This window comes from Corylus avellana, chromosome ca2, assembly GCF_901000735.1.
Source record: "Corylus avellana chromosome ca2, CavTom2PMs-1.0".
NCBI lineage: Eukaryota > Viridiplantae > Streptophyta > Magnoliopsida > Fagales > Betulaceae > Corylus > Corylus avellana.
In genome coordinates, this window is record NC_081542.1 from 47,210,221 (window position 1) to 47,228,683 (window position 18,463).

The 18,463-nt window shown below is 36.5% G+C and overlaps 1 protein-coding gene and 1 pseudogene across 1 annotated transcript; both read right to left on the reverse strand.

Moving 5' to 3' along the window:
* The window catches only part of LOC132168828 (cysteine-rich receptor-like protein kinase 10), a 7,118-nt pseudogene extending 2,474 nt beyond the window's left edge, over positions 1-4,644 (reverse strand).
* Positions 4,645-14,534: 9,890 nt separating this feature from the next.
* LOC132168824 (cysteine-rich receptor-like protein kinase 10) lies at positions 14,535-18,190 on the reverse strand. Its single transcript, XM_059579880.1, has 7 exons — positions 17,318-18,190; positions 16,382-16,519; positions 16,160-16,281; positions 15,824-16,034; positions 15,473-15,710; positions 15,221-15,371; positions 14,535-15,122 (listed from the first exon to the last, which is right to left on the reverse strand). Exons 1-7 carry the CDS (start codon positions 18,138-18,140, stop codon positions 14,781-14,783), a joined length of 2,025 nt encoding a protein of 674 aa, XP_059435863.1. The 5' UTR covers positions 18,141-18,190; the 3' UTR covers positions 14,535-14,780.
* Between the last annotated feature and the right edge of the window lie 273 nt (positions 18,191-18,463).

Consider the following 18,463-nt stretch of genomic DNA (forward strand, 5'->3'; position numbering starts at 1 on the left):
GTGGCCCAACAAAACTCAAAAAATAGGCAGGATTTTAAACTTTTTTTCCCTCTTTTTATTTCCACCCTCAACTTTTTCCCTCTTCATTTATTTTCCCCACACATGTGCATTCTCTCTCCTGCATGTCTGAATCTCCCTGCTTCTGTGCAGTGTGCACCGACTGCACGGCACCTCTAAAGGAAGAAGAAAAATAGAAGGTGAGAAGGGAAAAAATTGAGAAGCATGCAGCAGATCGAAGCAGAAGAAGAAGAAAAAGAAAAGGAGAAGAGAAGAAGAAGAAGAAGAAGAAGAGGAGAAGATCGATAAGAAGATTTTTTGGGTTTGTCAGATTGATTTTTTGATTTCTTGATGGTTGGTTTTAATTTTTTGAAGATTTTTTCAGTTTGAGTTTTTGAAAATATTTTCAAAAACTCAAACCAGAACTGCACCATGGAGATCGAAAAGAAGAGGGAGATAGTGAGAAAATGGAGAAAAGGGAGAGCTCATGGAGAAAAGAAGAGAGCTAGAGTGAGAGAAAAGAAGAGAGGGAGTGGCCATGGCAGATCTGCACTGCCGTGCAGAGAAATTCCCAAAAACAAAAAAAATAATAATTTAATTGAAAATTAATTTTAATTAAAAAAAAAAAGAAATTCCAGAAAAAATTTAAAAAAAGAAAAATTAAATTTTTATTTAATTTATCAATTTTCTGACGTGGTAAAACTACCACGTCAGAAAATTTTTCTGATGTGTGGGACAGTGGAACATCAAAAAATTCTGATGTTTTACCCACTGGCGCGTCAGGAAAAAAATTTTCCTGACACCTATGCTTCTGACAATCGACGCACGTCAGAAGCGCCACGTCAGAAGAAATTTCTGACGTGTCAGACACCCCAACACGTCAGAAAACTCTAGTCAGAAAAAAATTGTTTTTTTGTAGTGCTTCCAAGCAAAATCCTAAGAGCCTCACTAGATTTTTATGTTGAAGCCTCGCAACCAGCATAACTTCATTCTTAAATTCTACTACACCCTGTCCAGAGCTTTTGGATAATCTCTTCACCATTATTTCCTATCCGTTGTAAAGGAGACCCTGAGAATATATTTGAAACAAGGTTAGAACATTCAATGAACACACATGTACTCACAAACAAGGTTAGTATTGTTTTTTGTGGTTTTTTATCTCCCTGCCATGACTTGGTTTGATTTTGAGGAGGAGATTGATGTTGGTGGTCGTCCTATACTGGCTTCCTTTTGGTTTTCTGCAGTGCCTACTCTGCAACAACTATTTAACAGTGGTTGTTGTTTTACCCGCAATGATCTCTTCACGAAGTTTATTTGCAATTTACACCACCTTGTGCGGTCCTGGAATAGGCCCGGCTTGCTTATGATTCTTTTGGGATCATTGGTGATTACCATTGCCTGCTATTTGGTCCTTTTGGACTGGATCCAGAGTTCGTTCTTGTATTTGCACTGTTTTTTACCATTTGGGCTTTGTTGTTGGGGTGGCCTTCCCTTTAGTTTTTATTTCTGTGTTGTTTTAGTTTATTTTGGGTTTATTGTTGGGGAGCCCACCCCTTTTTCGTTTTCAGGATCTCCCACTTTTTTTTCCGTTCAGATCATAAGTGGGAAAGATCCTTCCCTGTAACCCTTTCCTTATACAATTAAAAAAAAAAAAAAATGTACTCACAAAATTTCGTTGCTAGCTATATTCTAGCTACCTTGTAAACTATACCAAATCCACCTTTACCAATCTTGTTGTCATCAGAGAAGTTGTTTGTGGCAGCTTCAATCTTACCCAAGTCAAATTGCAAGGACTCTACAGATGCAATTTGAACCCCAACTACACAACAAAACAGTAAATATATTGAATTCCGATCATTCAAAAAATTATTATAGCGGCACGTTTAGCTGCAACGAGATAAAAATGGCGATGATAGTAATTAGTGCTGACTTGTTTTTTTTTTTTTTTTGATGAATACTGACTTGGTTTTTCCTGCATTAACATTAATTAGAAACAGTCGTTGAGAATCCAAAAGTCTTTGGCGTAGTTGGAAATGGAACCATGACTGACTTTTCTGTCCATATAAAAATTACATGCTTTTTTTTAATAGCGCTTGTTTTAAAATAAAAAATCCTGACTCTTGTAAAAATATTAAAAAAAAACTTGTTATAAAATCTAGTATGGAGGAATGAGGATGAAATCCGTTGTGTTTACATCAACATTAATCTCCTCTTAGCGCAACTGTAAAAAAGGGGCGGAACTACCCTGCGATTAGGGGGACTCCAGCCCCCCAAGCCGAGGGATGATAAAAAAAGAAAAAAAAAAAAATTACGTACCTGCCGCCCTCAAACTAAATATTCAGTTTCGCCCCGTGTAAAAATAATTAGATCATTAAAACCTAGGCTAGAATACAAGCAAAAGAGAAAGCGTAAGAGAAATAATAATTGATCTTGCTTCTTTTTTAAGTTGCCTCTCTTCAATATATATATATATTTTTTCAGATCAAAAGAGATTTGCATGCTTGCCTCTCTTTGCAGTATAGAAGACCCAAATCACCTCAAAAGATATCTAAATATGAGATTTTGATTTTAGTTTTTAAAGAGAGATGATCTCAGACCGTGCCTAAAATCGGGAGCAAACTACGCATCGATGATACTAGGGGCCCAACATATTTTGTTTTAAAAAAACTTTGAAATTGGGCCTAAATTTTTTTTTTTTTTTAATTCAATTTTTTTTTTTTTAAAGTAACACACACACACACACACATATATATATATATATATACATCAATAACATTTTCATTATCTTCTAATTTTTTTTGATGAGTTTCTTGTTCATTTATGAGTTTTTCACCTAAATTATCCTCAATATTTTGTTTATTGCTAATAACAAATTTATTTAGAGCTCCTTTTTGAGATTCAATCAATTTGTCTTTTTTTTTTTCTTTAATTTTTTTTTTTTTTTAAGTTTTGCATATCCAGATGCATATTTTCTAGTAGACATGTTTAATTAAAAATACTAACAAATTAAACAAACATGATTTATCCAAAAAAAAATTATGACTATAATAAAATAAATGACAAAAATAGAACAATAAAACCTGATTTGGCAAAGGAATTATGAAGCAGTTCTTGGAGATAGGACAAAAGACTTAGTCACTCGGAGTCGGAGAGGAAGAGAAAATGATGAGATAGGCAGGGAAGAAAAACTCAGAAAATAGCAAGCAAAGAGGAGAGGTAAAGTGGAAAATATAGAGATTGATATTTAAAATGCCCATGGTTGACATCAGTTTATATTTTTGGCTCTTGACTTTCCCTAGATGACTAAATAATAAATAGAAAATAAATGGTAATATTTTATTTCTAACGTTTATATTTTCTCATCAAAAACAAAAAATTTCTATAAAGAGGACAAGAGGATGAATGAATGATGTAGGCGTGTAGTGTAGTGTCAGGCGTGTACTGTAGCGTCAGGAGCTTTAGGGAATTGGCGTAATGATGTATAAGGCTTTAATGCTTTGTCCTTTTTTAATTTATTTTTTGAATTATTTTTAAAATTTATAGTGAACTTATTAATTGGGGTCTTATTAAATTGAGGCATTAAATTTGGATAAAAAAAACTTTTAGGCCCTATTAAATAACATTTGGGCCTTCAATTTTTTTTTTTTGGTCAAAAATAAATTTTTTTTTCTTTTAACTCAAAAAAAATTTTTTAGGCCTTATTAAATTGGGCCCTAACTCGCCTAGGGCCTGCCGGCCCTGGATGATACTGAGGTCAGTGCTGTGCTTTTTATTAATTAAGTACCTGGAGGAAGAGAAGGAGGTCCAGGAAATACTGTTGTCAGACTGTAAAATGGAAACAACTCGTATCTAATATTAGAGCTCGGAAGCAGAACCTTTCCGCCTTGTTTCCCCGTGCAGCACTGAGGAAGAGAGCCTATGGCGCTTTCCAAGCAACTCATACACAGATCGGCGTCCATCTCAGGCGAGCACTGCACCATGCAGTACAGCCTCTGTGAGCTCGTCAAGTTTACTACCTACGCCGCGAACTTCTTGCCCGATTGAGAATTCGCGGCTTGTGTCGCCAACGACTTCATGGTGGTGGACACCAGCGTGTTGAAGCGGTCCAGCTCAACGACGTTCTGGCTGGTGGTTGGCAAGATCTGGAAGGGCACCTGGTCGTTCAGGTAGGACTCGTTGGAGTACTGTGACGTGCACTCGTCGTACCAGATTAGCCCCACCTTGTCGGCGGGGCAGCGATTTCTTATATCTCTCATGGCAGTAGAGATGCAGATTTCACAGAGGTCCTGGGTGAGATCCCCGCGGCAGAGAAAACGGCCGGTGACCACGTCGGGAGGGTCCTGGCCGGGCTTGGTTGTATAGAAGCCGTTGCGGCGGGTGGCGTTAGATGAAAGAGCGGAGAGGAGGAGGTTGACGCTGACTTCGTTGAGGTTGGCTTGGTAGGTGCTGTTGGGGGTGAAAAAGCTGCAGTTTGAGCAGGTGTGATCAGCGTAAGTGGGTGCTGCTTCGGCGGTGAGGCTAAGAAAGGTTAGGAGGGAGAGAGTGATCAGAAGGCATGTGGAAAATTTGAAGGAAGCCATGTTTATTCTGCTGATCACTCTGTTCTTCAGGGGGTTCACTTTACCAATCTTTCTTACACTTCATGTGTCTTTAATTTGCTGGTTTATTATGCAGATAAGACGGGGAACATGGGTGGTGAGTGAGGCAGGAAGGGCTGGTTGACCATTCTAATTTCTAGTATTCTGTGTGCTGTGCGTGTGTTGAAAAGAAAGAAAAAGAAGAAATGACACTATTTTGTACGTTTCGCTCAACTGCGATGGAAGTTTGGACTTTACTTGCCAAGTTGCCGTCTAGAAGATAGTTATTCATTCTATTCATAGACTGTATTTTCGAATCGAAATTTTTTTAATTTTTCGATAATTAAATTTTAATTAAAAATGAATTAAGCGATATGTTATTAACAAATGATAGATTAATTAGTCTTGATTGAGTGGAAAATTCTTGGAGTATTATATTTTACTTGCTAATTTTCACTTTTGTAAAAATGATTGTGAGGTGGCAATTCACATTTTGTTGAAAAAGGACCCAACGAACCCACCAGAATTTGACCCAATTTGCAAGATTTTTTGCAAAACCAAATTAATTAGAGAAAGAGCTTAGTACATATAGGCACCAGGTAATCAATTCACCGGAAAGTGCAACCGCTCGGATACAGGAGTAATTTGAGAAAATTGTTATTTTAATTATGCATGTGTGTTTTAATTTTCTTTTTTCAATAAGGATTGAGTTTTCCCTTTCATATTAAAATTTGTTTTATTTTTCCTATTAGAATTTGTTTTCCTTTTTCAATTAGGTTTGTTTTTCCTTTTTCTTGTTAATTTAGGATGTGTCTAGCTTATATAAAGGCATCTATTATTTGTTATATTAGAACTCAGTTTATATTATCAATTAAATTTAAGTATTTCAGAATTATTTTTCTGTTTGCTTATTTGGGGCAATTAGAGACTTTCTCTTCCCTATTTGCTATTTTATCTCTTCCAGAATTTCCTTTTCAATCTTCAATTTTTAGTTTCTACTACTATTATACGTTGTCAGAACAATCTTAGTTCTGCCCAGCATCAGTTGGTATTAGAGCTTAACGTCTTTTTGAGATGAATTTTTTTCATTAATTTTTCATGACTGGCGGTCGTGGTCGACATGGATAGGTTCCGAAGGAGGAAATCCCTTTACCATGAGTGTAGTATACAAGACGTGATGATTGAATATTTGCAGAAACAGGTTGCGGAGATAACCCAGCATCTAGCAGCGTAAAACTTGGAGATGTATTGCGATATTGACGGTCGTAATTCAAAATCTAATTTCGAGAACCCGTATCACAAGCCTGTTCTGTTTCGGGAACAATGTGTTCGGGATGAACAATATGAGGACTTAGACTTCGGAATTAAGTTTGTTGATGAAGAGTTTCAACATGAAGTAGATGTTGAAGATCTTTCTCAATGTTTTGTGGATTGGAATTCTCCACCTATTTATGATACATATGTCGATGATGAAGATCTTATAAAGGTGAAGGAAAATTTTATTTTCAAAGAGGAAGAAATAGTTGATTCTTTTTGGGAGATTTATATGCCGCACGAATAGGAAAAGATAAATGAATACTGTGTGAAGATTGAAGTATCTCAATATAATATGAAGAATTTTCAAACTACTATTTACAGTCATGTACGTTGTGATGGGTTGTAAATTGTTTCTCTTCCGATATCAAGTTGCATTGATGTTGAGAAGTATGGGATGGAAAGGATTAATTGGACATCCAAAAGATTGAGGAAAAGATGATTTGAACTCAAGAGCGAGTTCTTTCCAACCTGGAGAGACTGATGTAGGAGGAACTTGAGAAAATTGTTATTTTAATTATGCATGTGTGTTTTAGATTTCCTTTTACAATAAGGATTGAGTTTTTCCTTTCCTATTATGATTTGTTTTCCTTTTCCTATTAGAATTTGTTTTCTTTTTCCAATTAGGTTTGTTTTTCCTTTTCCTTGTTAATTTAGGAGGTGCCTAGCCTATATAAAAGCATCTACTCTGTGTTATATTAGAATTCAGTTTATATTATCAATTAAATTTAAGTTTTTTAGAGTTATTTATCTGTTTACTTATTTAGGGCAATTATGGACTTTCTCTTTCTTATTTGTTATTTTCTCTCTTCCTGAATTTCCTTTTCAATCTTCAATTCTTAGATTCTGCTGCTATTATATGCTGTCAAAACAATCTTAGTTCTGCCCCGCGTCAGATATGTATAGCAACTATGCTCAATATTGTATGAAGGTGAATATCATTACTTTCATACACTATCAATTTTAATTTATTTATTTTTCAACTATTGTAAGATAAAGTGATACAACTTAAACTCCCTATACTAATTTATATAGGACATGATAATCTCACTTAGTAGTATACATTTATTTATAATCTCCACCCAATTATATAAGACTTCCACAGTACATTTAGGTAGATGTTTAAGTGGGACTATTGAGGGTGTAGTTCAGAAATTGACGCTTCATTAACAGACCATGGCATTGACTTGCTTGTAGATTGATTGAATTCAACAATACATATTGACGTGGTAAATTGACACGTCAAGAAAATTGTCAATTTTTATTGACGTGCTACTATGCCATGTCAATATTTATTGACGTGCTAGTATGCCACGTCAATAAATATTGACGTGGCATTTTAACATGTCAATAAAATGGTCACATGGCAATGTGCCACGTTTGTAATTAATTAGTAATAATAATTATAATACCATTAATTAATATTTATTATGTGTTTGAAAATAAAAAAATATTAGGTAACAAAATTTAATTGGTATACATCAACTCATAGTATGCAAGGAGTAGTATATATAAGTAAACTCGTAGTCTATACTATTCCTTGTATACTATGAGTTGATGTATACCAATTAATATATATTGGTATATATTCATTGAGTGGCAATTTAAAAACAAAAACTATGCATAAATTCCGACTATTTTTCTAACGAGAACATTATAAAATTACAAATTTACTTTAAAAAACTAAAAATTAACAAAAGTATATGAAAGAAAGAAAAAATTATTATTTTTACAATTTTTTTGGATAAATTTGTAATGAACATTAATGGATATTTTTCCTCTTAGCTAGGGTTTAGGAAAATATATTCATTAATGTTAATACTAATGAATATATTAATTAATTTCTTAGGGTTTCTTGACGTGCCACATGTGGCTCGTCAGGAAATTCTTGATGTGTCACCTGTTGAAACGTCAAAAAACTTACATAAGTTATTAAATTATAACTATAATATAATTAGGTAACAAAATTTATGTGTATAATATCATTAATTAATTATATGCATGTGTATAATTATATTTAGGGTGGTGCGCTCGATCGCAGGCACACCGGCGATCGATTGCAGTACCAGAGAAGGGTGCCCTCGATCGTGCGTTCGATCGCAATCTCAGGAGGGAATCGCTCGCAGTACCAGGCCCTAGCACTCAATTGCAGTTCCAGAGACCCCATCATGTAAGAACCATTATTGACGTGCCACATGTAGCACGTCAAGACTTTCTTGACGTGCTACATGCAATAGCACGTCAATATTTTTTAACGTGCCACTCAACCCATTTTTGACATGCCACATGGAACGGGCCTTGGGATGGGCGGCCGCACGTCCCATCCCGTAGGCTTGCAGCACTCATTCTTCTTTTTTCTTTAATTTTTCTTTCCTACTCCCTCCATTTTTTTTCTTCTCTCCCACCCAGCTCTCTTCCTCTCCCTCTCTCTTTTTTCTTTCTTTTCTCCCCACCATCGCCCGCGGTCAGTACTGCATGCCCGGCCAGCTCTCTCTCTCTCTCTCTCTCTCTCTCTCTCGGACTTCACTCCTCTCCAACCCGCGCTTTCTCTCTTTCACCTGAGTGAGTACGTGAGCTCTCTCTCCTCTGGCCGTACGTCGTTAGTTCCGCCAGCTCCGGCCGTCGTTCTCTCTCCCTCCGGCAGTCCTCCGGTCAATCACCTCCCTCTGCATCTAGCTAGCTCCTAGGAGCTCCTCTCCTGTGTATATATATATCTAGCAAGGTAATCATGTGCTTGAAATTAGGTTAATATATTTTATGTGTTTGTTTTATCAGATTATGCATGTAAATTTTGTATATGTAAATTATGCTATATTTAAAAAATGAAAAACAGAAAGGAAAACAAAACTTAACAAAAATAATAACTAACCTAGCTAGATTTATTTAAATTAGGGTCCCCATACCAAATGCATGCATTTAATTAAATTTGGACTAGTTTTAATTAGTTTTGTTTAGGTTTTACAAATCTAGAAGCTAGCTACATTTCTTTAATTTAGTTAAGGGCAATCATCATGATACTCCATAGTACGGCACAGATGAATCCATTCCGATGTTAGCTATGCCGTCGATGATGAACGAGCTAGGGTTGTGCTCTCATAGACATTTGGATCGGTCGCCCCTCCCCCACAGCAGTGTATATATGGGCGATAGTGAGACACAGGCCGAGGATGACCAGGATGACGAGGATGATGGGATAGGTGCCACAAATGACACGCAACTCGCAGACCCGCACCCCGATGACCCTACTCGGCAAAGGTTGGGGGTCAACCATATTCGAACGATAGGTATGTATATATGCTAGTCAGACCTTTATGAATATAAATATTTATGCGTGTTTTATGTGTAGTTAGTATCCAATTATAAATAATTAACATCGGTACTCATTAATGTGTTAGCTATCAATGAAGATGGAAGTACCCATTTTGAAGTGTTGAACCTTAAAGGCTCACACAAGTTGTGGGGGATCCCCGACGGGCAAAGGGTCATGTGCGAGTATAATAATGTGTCGCAGCCTATAAGACAGAACGCGTTAAAATTTAGACGGATGATGGACAAGATTATCAGGGGCGGAACTTATGTTAAGATAAGCGATAACTGGAAAAAGGTACCAGAGTGAACCAAAGAGGATATATGGGATGCGTTAATGGTATGTTTGAATTATATGCTATTGTATTTATGATAGCATGTGTATTATATTTCCTACCACTCCTTAGTGTTAATGTATGACTAACTAGTGCAGGAGCAATTTTACGTCCTGCCTGAATGCAACATCAAGATTGTAAAACGGGACACATTTAAAGATATGAGGAAGAAGCTGAAGAGTTGGTGACACAGATTAAAAGTTGAACTTAACATACAGCCAGAGGATACTCCTGAGACTGTGAGAGCGAGAGTCAGGCAACAAAAGCTCTCCGAGTACAACCTCATCGACTTGGAAGTGTTGTTGAATAAATGGTGTGTTAAGAAGAATCAAGTAGGTTATTTGTTATATTTTTTCTCTTCATGTGTAGTTTTATTAGTTGTAATTGTATTAGGGCTCACATATTAAGAATATTAATTGTGTAGGATTATGCTGCGTATATGAAGGGATTGCGAGTAAAGAACAACACACCCCACTGCAGCACATTAAAGAGCTTTGCTAAGGTGACACATGAAAAAGTATGTGTGTCAATTACCATATATACGTATAGATGTACGTTAATATTTTAATATATAACAAATACATATGTTTATGTTATCGTTTTTTGCTACAGATTTATAATTGATTTATGATTAAGCTACCTTATATGACATACAAACTTTTACTGTAACATACAGTAGATGATGAAGGAGCTGATACCCACTGACCCTACAGCATCGTCAAGCGTGACCAAATAGATGGTACGGTGGGCGTCGAACGACTCGTACGCCCAGGCGCACGGCAACTAGCCTGAGTACGCTGCCAGGGTTCAACAAGTTGGTCTAGGTATTCTACTTGTGCGGGGCAGCATACATTCATACTATACACCATCCCAAGCACATTCGTAGAACCCCAGAAACTCGACAGTCACACAGATGATAGAAACGGCACTTGAAGCTGAAAGGAGGAAGCAAAGGGTAGAGATGGATGTGCAGTTGGCTGCAAGGGAGGCTTAGATGGCAGCGCAGCTTGCCAAAAAGGATGTTGTGATTGCAGCAAAAGACGCCATGGTTGAGGAGTGTTTTCGATAGCTTGAGGCCTTGTTTCAGGCAAGGTCCGCGTCCGATATGACTCGTCATAATACGATTGTGCCAGATACAAAGTTCCCAGCCCATTTGGTAGTGAGATCCTCTGTAGAGAGTGCATCAGGTAATGCTATATTGTTATTGTTATTGTTTTATTTTATTTTATTTGGAGTAGTATTGATTATCATTGGAATTTGAAATGATATTGGAACTTAGATTAGCGTTTGTTATATCTTGGTTGGTTTGTTGGTGGATGCGGGACTCTTGTTAGCATTTGCTTGTTGGTGGATGTGGGACAATTGTTAGCATTTGTTTGTTGGTTGATTTGTTATATCGAACGTTCTTTTTGTAGTGCATTTGACTTGATCCATTAATGTGACGTCCATTTGACTTGGAGTAAAATAACTTATAAATATAAATTAACATGAATTTGTTGAGTATAATGGTCATGGCCTTCATATGCTTAATATGCTTAGGACTTCATAAGATTATATCATGTTGTTTGCTAATTATTTGTTTTATCATTCGCAACTGATGCAGGGAAGTCGTTCAGTGAGTGTGATATTGACTTGGATTGAGTAAGGGTTGGCAGTTCGTAATTAGTGAAGAACTTGTACATTTATCGCACTCCTATTTTCTATTATGTATATAGTTAGATGTAATTATGTATAGTTGTGAAACAGAGATAGTTTGATTACTGTTTGTTGAAACTGTTTTTATTTTGTCTTAGAACATTGAGTACGTAGTTGATGGAACATTGTATAGTCGTGGATAGTTTTGTATTGATGGATAGTTCTTTTGTCAATTCTATAAATTGTCTATTAGGTGAATTCCGAAATCCAGGTATAAATCCCCGAATAATTCAAAAAATAAATTTGGGTAGCAAAAAATTTTTTTTTTTCAATGACCAACTTTATTGACAGGATAACATGTCACTAATTTTTTACGTGTCAAACCGTGTGCCACGTCAATAAAATTATTGATGTGGCAATATAACAAAGTCAATAATTTTATTGACGTGTCAAGTTTGCCACGTCAACAAGTTTGACATGTCGATAAAGTTATTGACGTGGCAATTTCGCTACGTCAATAAAATTTTGACTTGTGATATTTTAACACATCAAAAAATTTCTTTAGTGACATCCTGATTTTCAACGTTGGACACACGTCAATAAAGTCTAGTAATAAAATCCTTTTTTTTGTAGTGCCATGCATTATTTATCCTATGCTCATGAAAAAGGGATTGAGTAGGACGGTATAAAAAGGGATTGAGTCGCTGATCAGCGACTCACTCGTTTCCAACCATTAATACAACAAAGAATAAACCAATTGAACCGTTGTAACGTGTTGACAAAGATTTTCGAATTTTCTAAAACATGTGAAGAGACACATTTTCTAAAACATGTGACAAAGATTTGGGTCATGCTCATTTTTCTTTTCCGTGTGTTTTGGTTGCTAAAGCATGTGGAAAAAGTAAGATGAAATTAATGTGTACAACTACTTGGAAGCTTGAAAATCGCTTTGGCTTCACATTTAATAGAATTGAAGGCAACCGTTTTGATCAAGGTCTTCTTTGTGCATTTACTACGTATCGACTACCAAGCATTTGTCACGACATTAGTTAGTGTTAGAGTATATTGTGAGATGTGATTTGATAATATAATTGATTATAATTAAATTAAATTAGATTTGAATACATTCGATTTTGATTTGATTTCATCTCTCATACTATTCTGTTATCTCTCCACCTCCTTATCATTTTCTTTTGAGAAATTATATGTGCTCTCCTAGTGTTCTCCTAGTCGTAAGCGAAAATTATTTTATAAAAATTAAGTGAGAGAAATAAGAACAACTTTTTTTATTTTTTTTATTTTTATTTTTTTATAAAATAATATCCACATAGGACCATGATGATACAAGAAAAACACTAGGAATGCACCTACCATTCTAAATTTTCTTTATTCCGCTATTTGTTCAAATTTGATTTGATTTAATTATAAGCAATTACAATATCAAATCATATCTCACGATATATTCTAACAGTCAGGAGCAGTGAAAGAGAATTTTTTAGTCCCTGTTGACTTGACGCTGAGATTTTTGAATAAGTATTAATTGTAACTTGTCCGAATAGACGTGGTAGTCTAAGATGTTCCGTCACCTTTGACTAATGGATTTTCAAATGACTCTCTTTCAATTGCTTGCTTGAATTAGCTGCAATTTTAACAGCTATTTTGGGAAATTCCCGTCTGAAATTTCTAGCTGTATAAGAAATTTGTATATGACAGGAACAATAAAGTGTTAACTTTGATTTCTTTGTTGTCTATTGAAGACGTCAAGCCGGTTATTGGCCAAAACCGGGGTGTCAACCCGGTCCCGGTTCCCGGTTATTGGCCAAAACCGGGAATCGGAACCGGGGTACTTCGGTTATTGGTTTTGGGAAGCCGGGTGCCGGTTAACTGGCCGGTTCCGGTTTGTACTCGGTCATCAGGACCGGGTAATCGGTTTTTTTAAAAAAATTGTATTTTTGGCTACAAAATCTCCAAAACATCAAATTAACGAAACCTATCATTTACCCCATCACCCATAACTTAATCCCTAAATTTTTTCATCAAATTTCCTACACTTTCTCATCAACCAAACAAATAAAAGCACCCTAAATCAAAACCCCAAATAGATGGCATCGTGGATTGAATCGAGTTGGAAGCGAGAGAGGAGTCAACTCGATCAATGAGATGTGGGGAATAGCCGGATTGGGTTGGTAATGAACTTGAGTGGGTGAGGGAAAAGGAACCAAGAATGAACTTGGGTGGGTAGTGGAAAGTCATCGGCAATGGAAGTCGATCCCACCTAAGAGGCCACCCTCTATCGATTCTAAGGGTTTACCCACCAAATAGAAAACATAGAATGAAACTAAAGATGTGGGCGAAGAATACCTGGCTGCTAATGCTCATTGCGAGAGAAGGAGACGGCTTGATGGAGGTCACGGAACGAGAGAGGGAGACGGCCATGGAACGCCAGAACTGGAAGTGAAGACTGAAGAGAAAGAGGCGGAATGTCGTGAAGAGTACTGAAGTTGTGAAATGAAGTGCTAAACAGTAAATGGCTAATTAAACCTAAACCAGTAAACCTAAACTAAAAAATATTAATATATAATTATATATATATATAACCGGTACCCCGGTTCTCGGTTATAACCGAATGCCAAAAACCGGAACCAGGGTACCTGATTTTTTATTTTTTCCAACCGAAACAAGAACCAGTTCCCCGGTTTCCTGGTATTTTTTGACACCCCTAGACCCTAGTATAACCTAGTCACCAATCGGGTTCAAGGAAAATGACATTGATGGAAGCAGAACTACAGAGGTGTCGAAGACTATATTTTACGGTTCATTATTATTATTTGAACTCGTCAATAAATTTGTAAGAATATGATTGATTCAGCACTAGAAATTTTATTATATATCCACTCCAAGAAAAGTGGCGTGTGACACAACACAAGGTGTAAGATTAACATTTATTATGTTGTTATGTTACATATGATCTTTTGTTGGATTATTGAATATCATATTATGCCTTCGGTGACCCTTTTGGACTTCTATGATCGTATTACTTTTGCTATAGCTATTAGATACATCTTCATTTTGTTACAATATACAAGTTTTATGTGCATTTAACATGAAATTAGTAAGTTTAGTTATGATGAGTTATGATTGACTTATATTGTCTTATATTCATGTCTTGACACGACTCAAATTCAATATATGAACACAAATTATCATCCCTACATTTTATTGGTAAAAGAATTGTAATGAATACGGTAATGAGCTCACATGTGAAGAAGGCATTGTTAAAAACATGGACATATGAGTGAAAAACAATTAAGTATGAAAAGATATCATAAGTGAATAGTTAATACACACAATTAAACGCAATCCCATTAGCTCAAATTTTTGGGTTGAATGATGTATTTATATACTATATTATAGTTTCACTAAAATAACTCGTTAAAGAATAATTTTCCATGAAAATTATACATATTGGATTTGCAAGCTTATTACCATGCATGAACTCTGAATTCTTAAAGAATACTCATCTGCCACTCATTCAAGTACCATAACTTATAAACATGAGAAATGCTGCACACTCCCACTCTCACTTTCACATTTTGTGAAGCCCTTACAACCCACACTATCGAGGGTATACTTCAGTAATCGATGCTTCATCGACAGATGGCATTGATTTGCTTGTATTGCTTGTAGATTGATTTGAGGAGGCCAAGTCTTTAAATGGCATGCTTTGCTCTGTTCGACTATAAAGGTAAGATGCAGGTTGTTGAGGTGATGTTAATGTCACAGAGTAACTGTTAAGCATGAGAACTATGGATGCCATGGTAGGTCTAGCAGTTGGATCATCTTGTACAGAAAGTAAGCCAATGTGGAGACATCTGGTGACTTCATTTCTTGAGTAAGAATCTTCCAAATTTGGATCTAATAATTCCATGGGTGTTCCATCCCTCCAATGGTTCCAAGCCTGCAACAATTGGTCAAGTAATGTTACAATGTTACAAGGATGTGATGATGTTTGAATTAACATATGAAAATCAACATATTTGGTTCATAACTACTCACATAGCTCAAAAGGTCTCCAGCACCATCTAATGGATTGAAAGAATTGATCTTCTTGCCAGTTATAATCTCAAGAATTAAGACACCAAAACTATACACATCGGATTTCACAGAAAATTGTCCATGCATAGCATATTTCGGAGACATATAACCACTACAGATTAAACCAGCATCATTAATACAACGGTGTTAGTTATATGTAATTCACATAACATATTTTCTCCAACAAAAATAGGCAAATTAATACGAACTTACAATGTGCCTACAATTCTACTGGCATTTCCTTGAGTTTGATCAACTCCAAAAATCTTTGCCATGCCAAAATCTGAAATTTTTGGATTCATATCCTTATCTAACAAAACGTTACTTGCTTTAAGATCACGATGTATAATTCTTAGTTGAGAATCTTCATGAAGATAAAGAATCCCTCGAGCGATTCCTCCAATAATTTTGTAACGTCTTGACCAATCCAATTGTCCTCTTCTTACAGGATCTATGCATTCATCAAAATTTAATATTTGTATTAGAATAATCAACTCAAGACTCAAGTCATATAAAGATTAAGAACATACAAGAAGATGAAGTGTATATTTATAAGAAACAGACCATAGAGAAAGTAGTCAAGGCTTTTGTTGGGCATAAATTCGTAGACAAGTATCTTTTCTTCTCGTTCCAAGCAAAATCCCAATAATTGTACAAGATTTCTGTGTTGAAGCTTGGCTACCAATACGGCCTCATTTTTAAATTCTCCGGCCCCTTGTCTGGAACCTCTTGACAGCCGCTTTACGGCTATTTCTTGTCCATTAGGAAGTATACCCTGAAAATGTACTTCAACTAACAATTTACCACTTACAATTGATATAATGCAAACATCATCAAAATTATCAACACTGCCAGATTTTGCACGCACTAATTGCATATTAAAAACCCTCTAATTATTACCTTGTAAACGACACCGAATCCGCCTTCACCAAGCTTATTATCATATGAAAACATGTTGGTGGCAGTTTCAATTGTAGCAAGATCAAATTGCAAGGACTCTACAGTAGTAATATCATTAGCAGCTGCAAAACAAAACAGTAAATGTAATTAAGTAGCTACAAGTGTAACATTATATAGGAAATATAAGCTATAATGCACAAAATCAAATTAATAATTGTTTACCATTTTCTTCCTGTACAGCATTGTACTTCTTTCTTGCTCTCCTAGTAAGGAAGCAACATCCCATAACGAACAGAACAACAGAGACAGAAATCGGAACGACAATGGCAATAATTGTCACCGCTGAGATCTTAACTTTTCCTGCATAAACAATATTCACTTGCATTGATAAGTTAAAGGGTAGAATGATTTATAATTTGAGTTGATTTCTAAAGATAACAACGTTAATTGTTTGATAGAATACTATATATATATATATATATATATATATATATACAGTCGACAGTCTTGATTAATTAGTCGTGGCAGACAACTACACACTATTGGGCAGAACAATATCCTATATTCTAAAGTTTAATCAAAAGCAGCCACGTACGAGCGGTGAATAAACCAACATCTTTTTCTTTCTTCTTTTTTTTTTTTTTTAATTTTTAATTTTTAATTTTATCTTTGCTGACTCAGAGGGATTGACGTCGAACTCACATGGCTTGTGTCAAGTCCAACATATCTTGTCGGCAGTGAATAATCAGATAAGTATTGGTTATTTTGATGGAAGTTGGGGCCATGAGCCAATTTTATATCACAAAGCTCACAATCGTAAACAGAAATGCTTCAATCTACTATTAAATTTTGAATATAACAGTAATTTGCATTATAACATTAAGGATTGTGCACTTAAAAATGTAAAACTAGTTCTTAGATGGGTGCAAACAGAAAGACTAATTTTATATTTTTCCATAAAACAAAATTAAAAGAGCAGTCATACTTTAATCGACCAAAATCTTAGAAAAGAAAAGAACAAAGAAGGAAAAAAAGGAAAAAACACAAAAAAAGAAGTCCCCAAAATTTGATAAAAAGTGAGGAGAGAAAGCAGTAAATCATCAACTTCTTTGAATCCAGTTTTTTACCCCCCCCTAACCCGAAAAGAAAAAACTTTACCTTTGGGTGTTGATACTGTTCCAGGAGGTGGCGGAACAGTTGCTACTGACTGGTAAAACGGGTAAATTTCAAACCTAGCGTTACAGCTAGGAAACAGAGCCCTGGCCCCTAGCTTTCCCCCGCAACAACCCACCACATTCGATATCGCTATCTGGAGACACCTATTGCAATCGGAACCCGATAGGTCCGCCGTGCACTGGGCAAGGGTGTAGAGCGTTTGCAACGCTGTGAAATTCGCTTCTTTCGTCCCAAACTTCTTGGCTCCAGGCCCAAGATTTGAAACCCCACTTGCCAAATCGTTCATCGTTGTCCTCACCAGCAGGGCAAACTGGTTTTGCTCCGATATATTCTGTGTGTTCCACATCAAAATGCTTGGGTCGGTGACCATGCTGGAGAAGATATCCTGATTTGAGTAGCGTAACATGCACTCGTCGTACCAAGCCACGGCCACTTTCTCATTGGGGCAGCGATCGACCACGTCTTTGGTTGCGTCGGCAGCGCAGTCTCGGCAGGCGTCGGGGGAGAGATCGCCCCGGCAGAGGAAGAGGCCGTAGACCGTGTCGACGGAGTTCCCAGCCGACGCGGTGGTGTTGTAGAACCCCGTGGTGCGGGTGGCGTTGGAGGTGAGGGAGCCGAGGAGGTGATTGAGGTTGGATTGGTAGGTGCTGTTGGCGGTGAAAGTGGTGGTGTTTGGGCAGACATGGGCGAGGTAAGTTGCAGCAGCTTCAGTTCCGGTTTGGCTAAGGAAGAAACTAATCAGGAAGGACAGAACAAAAAGGGTCGTCGCGCAGAGGTTGAAACCAGGCGAGCCCATTGTTATCATGCAACCTTTTCCCTTTGCCCTTTCAGCTGCAGCCTTTAATAACTTTTTCTTGGGAGGGTGAGAGCCATTGAATAAGATCAATGGTGCACTAAATAAGGCCTACAAATGTCATGGAATGGTTCACTAGCGTTGGTCAATGATGAAGGCCAGTCAGCGCATAGTCTTTGTCGTAAGGAAAATGTAAGAGTGTTCATATTACTGGACATATTGGTTGGCCAAAACTTACATTAAGGTAGTTCAGTCCACATCTGCCCAGATTTTTTAGTAAAATATTTGCTCCTGCTACTAATCAATTTTGGCGTTTACTATATCCTCACCAAACG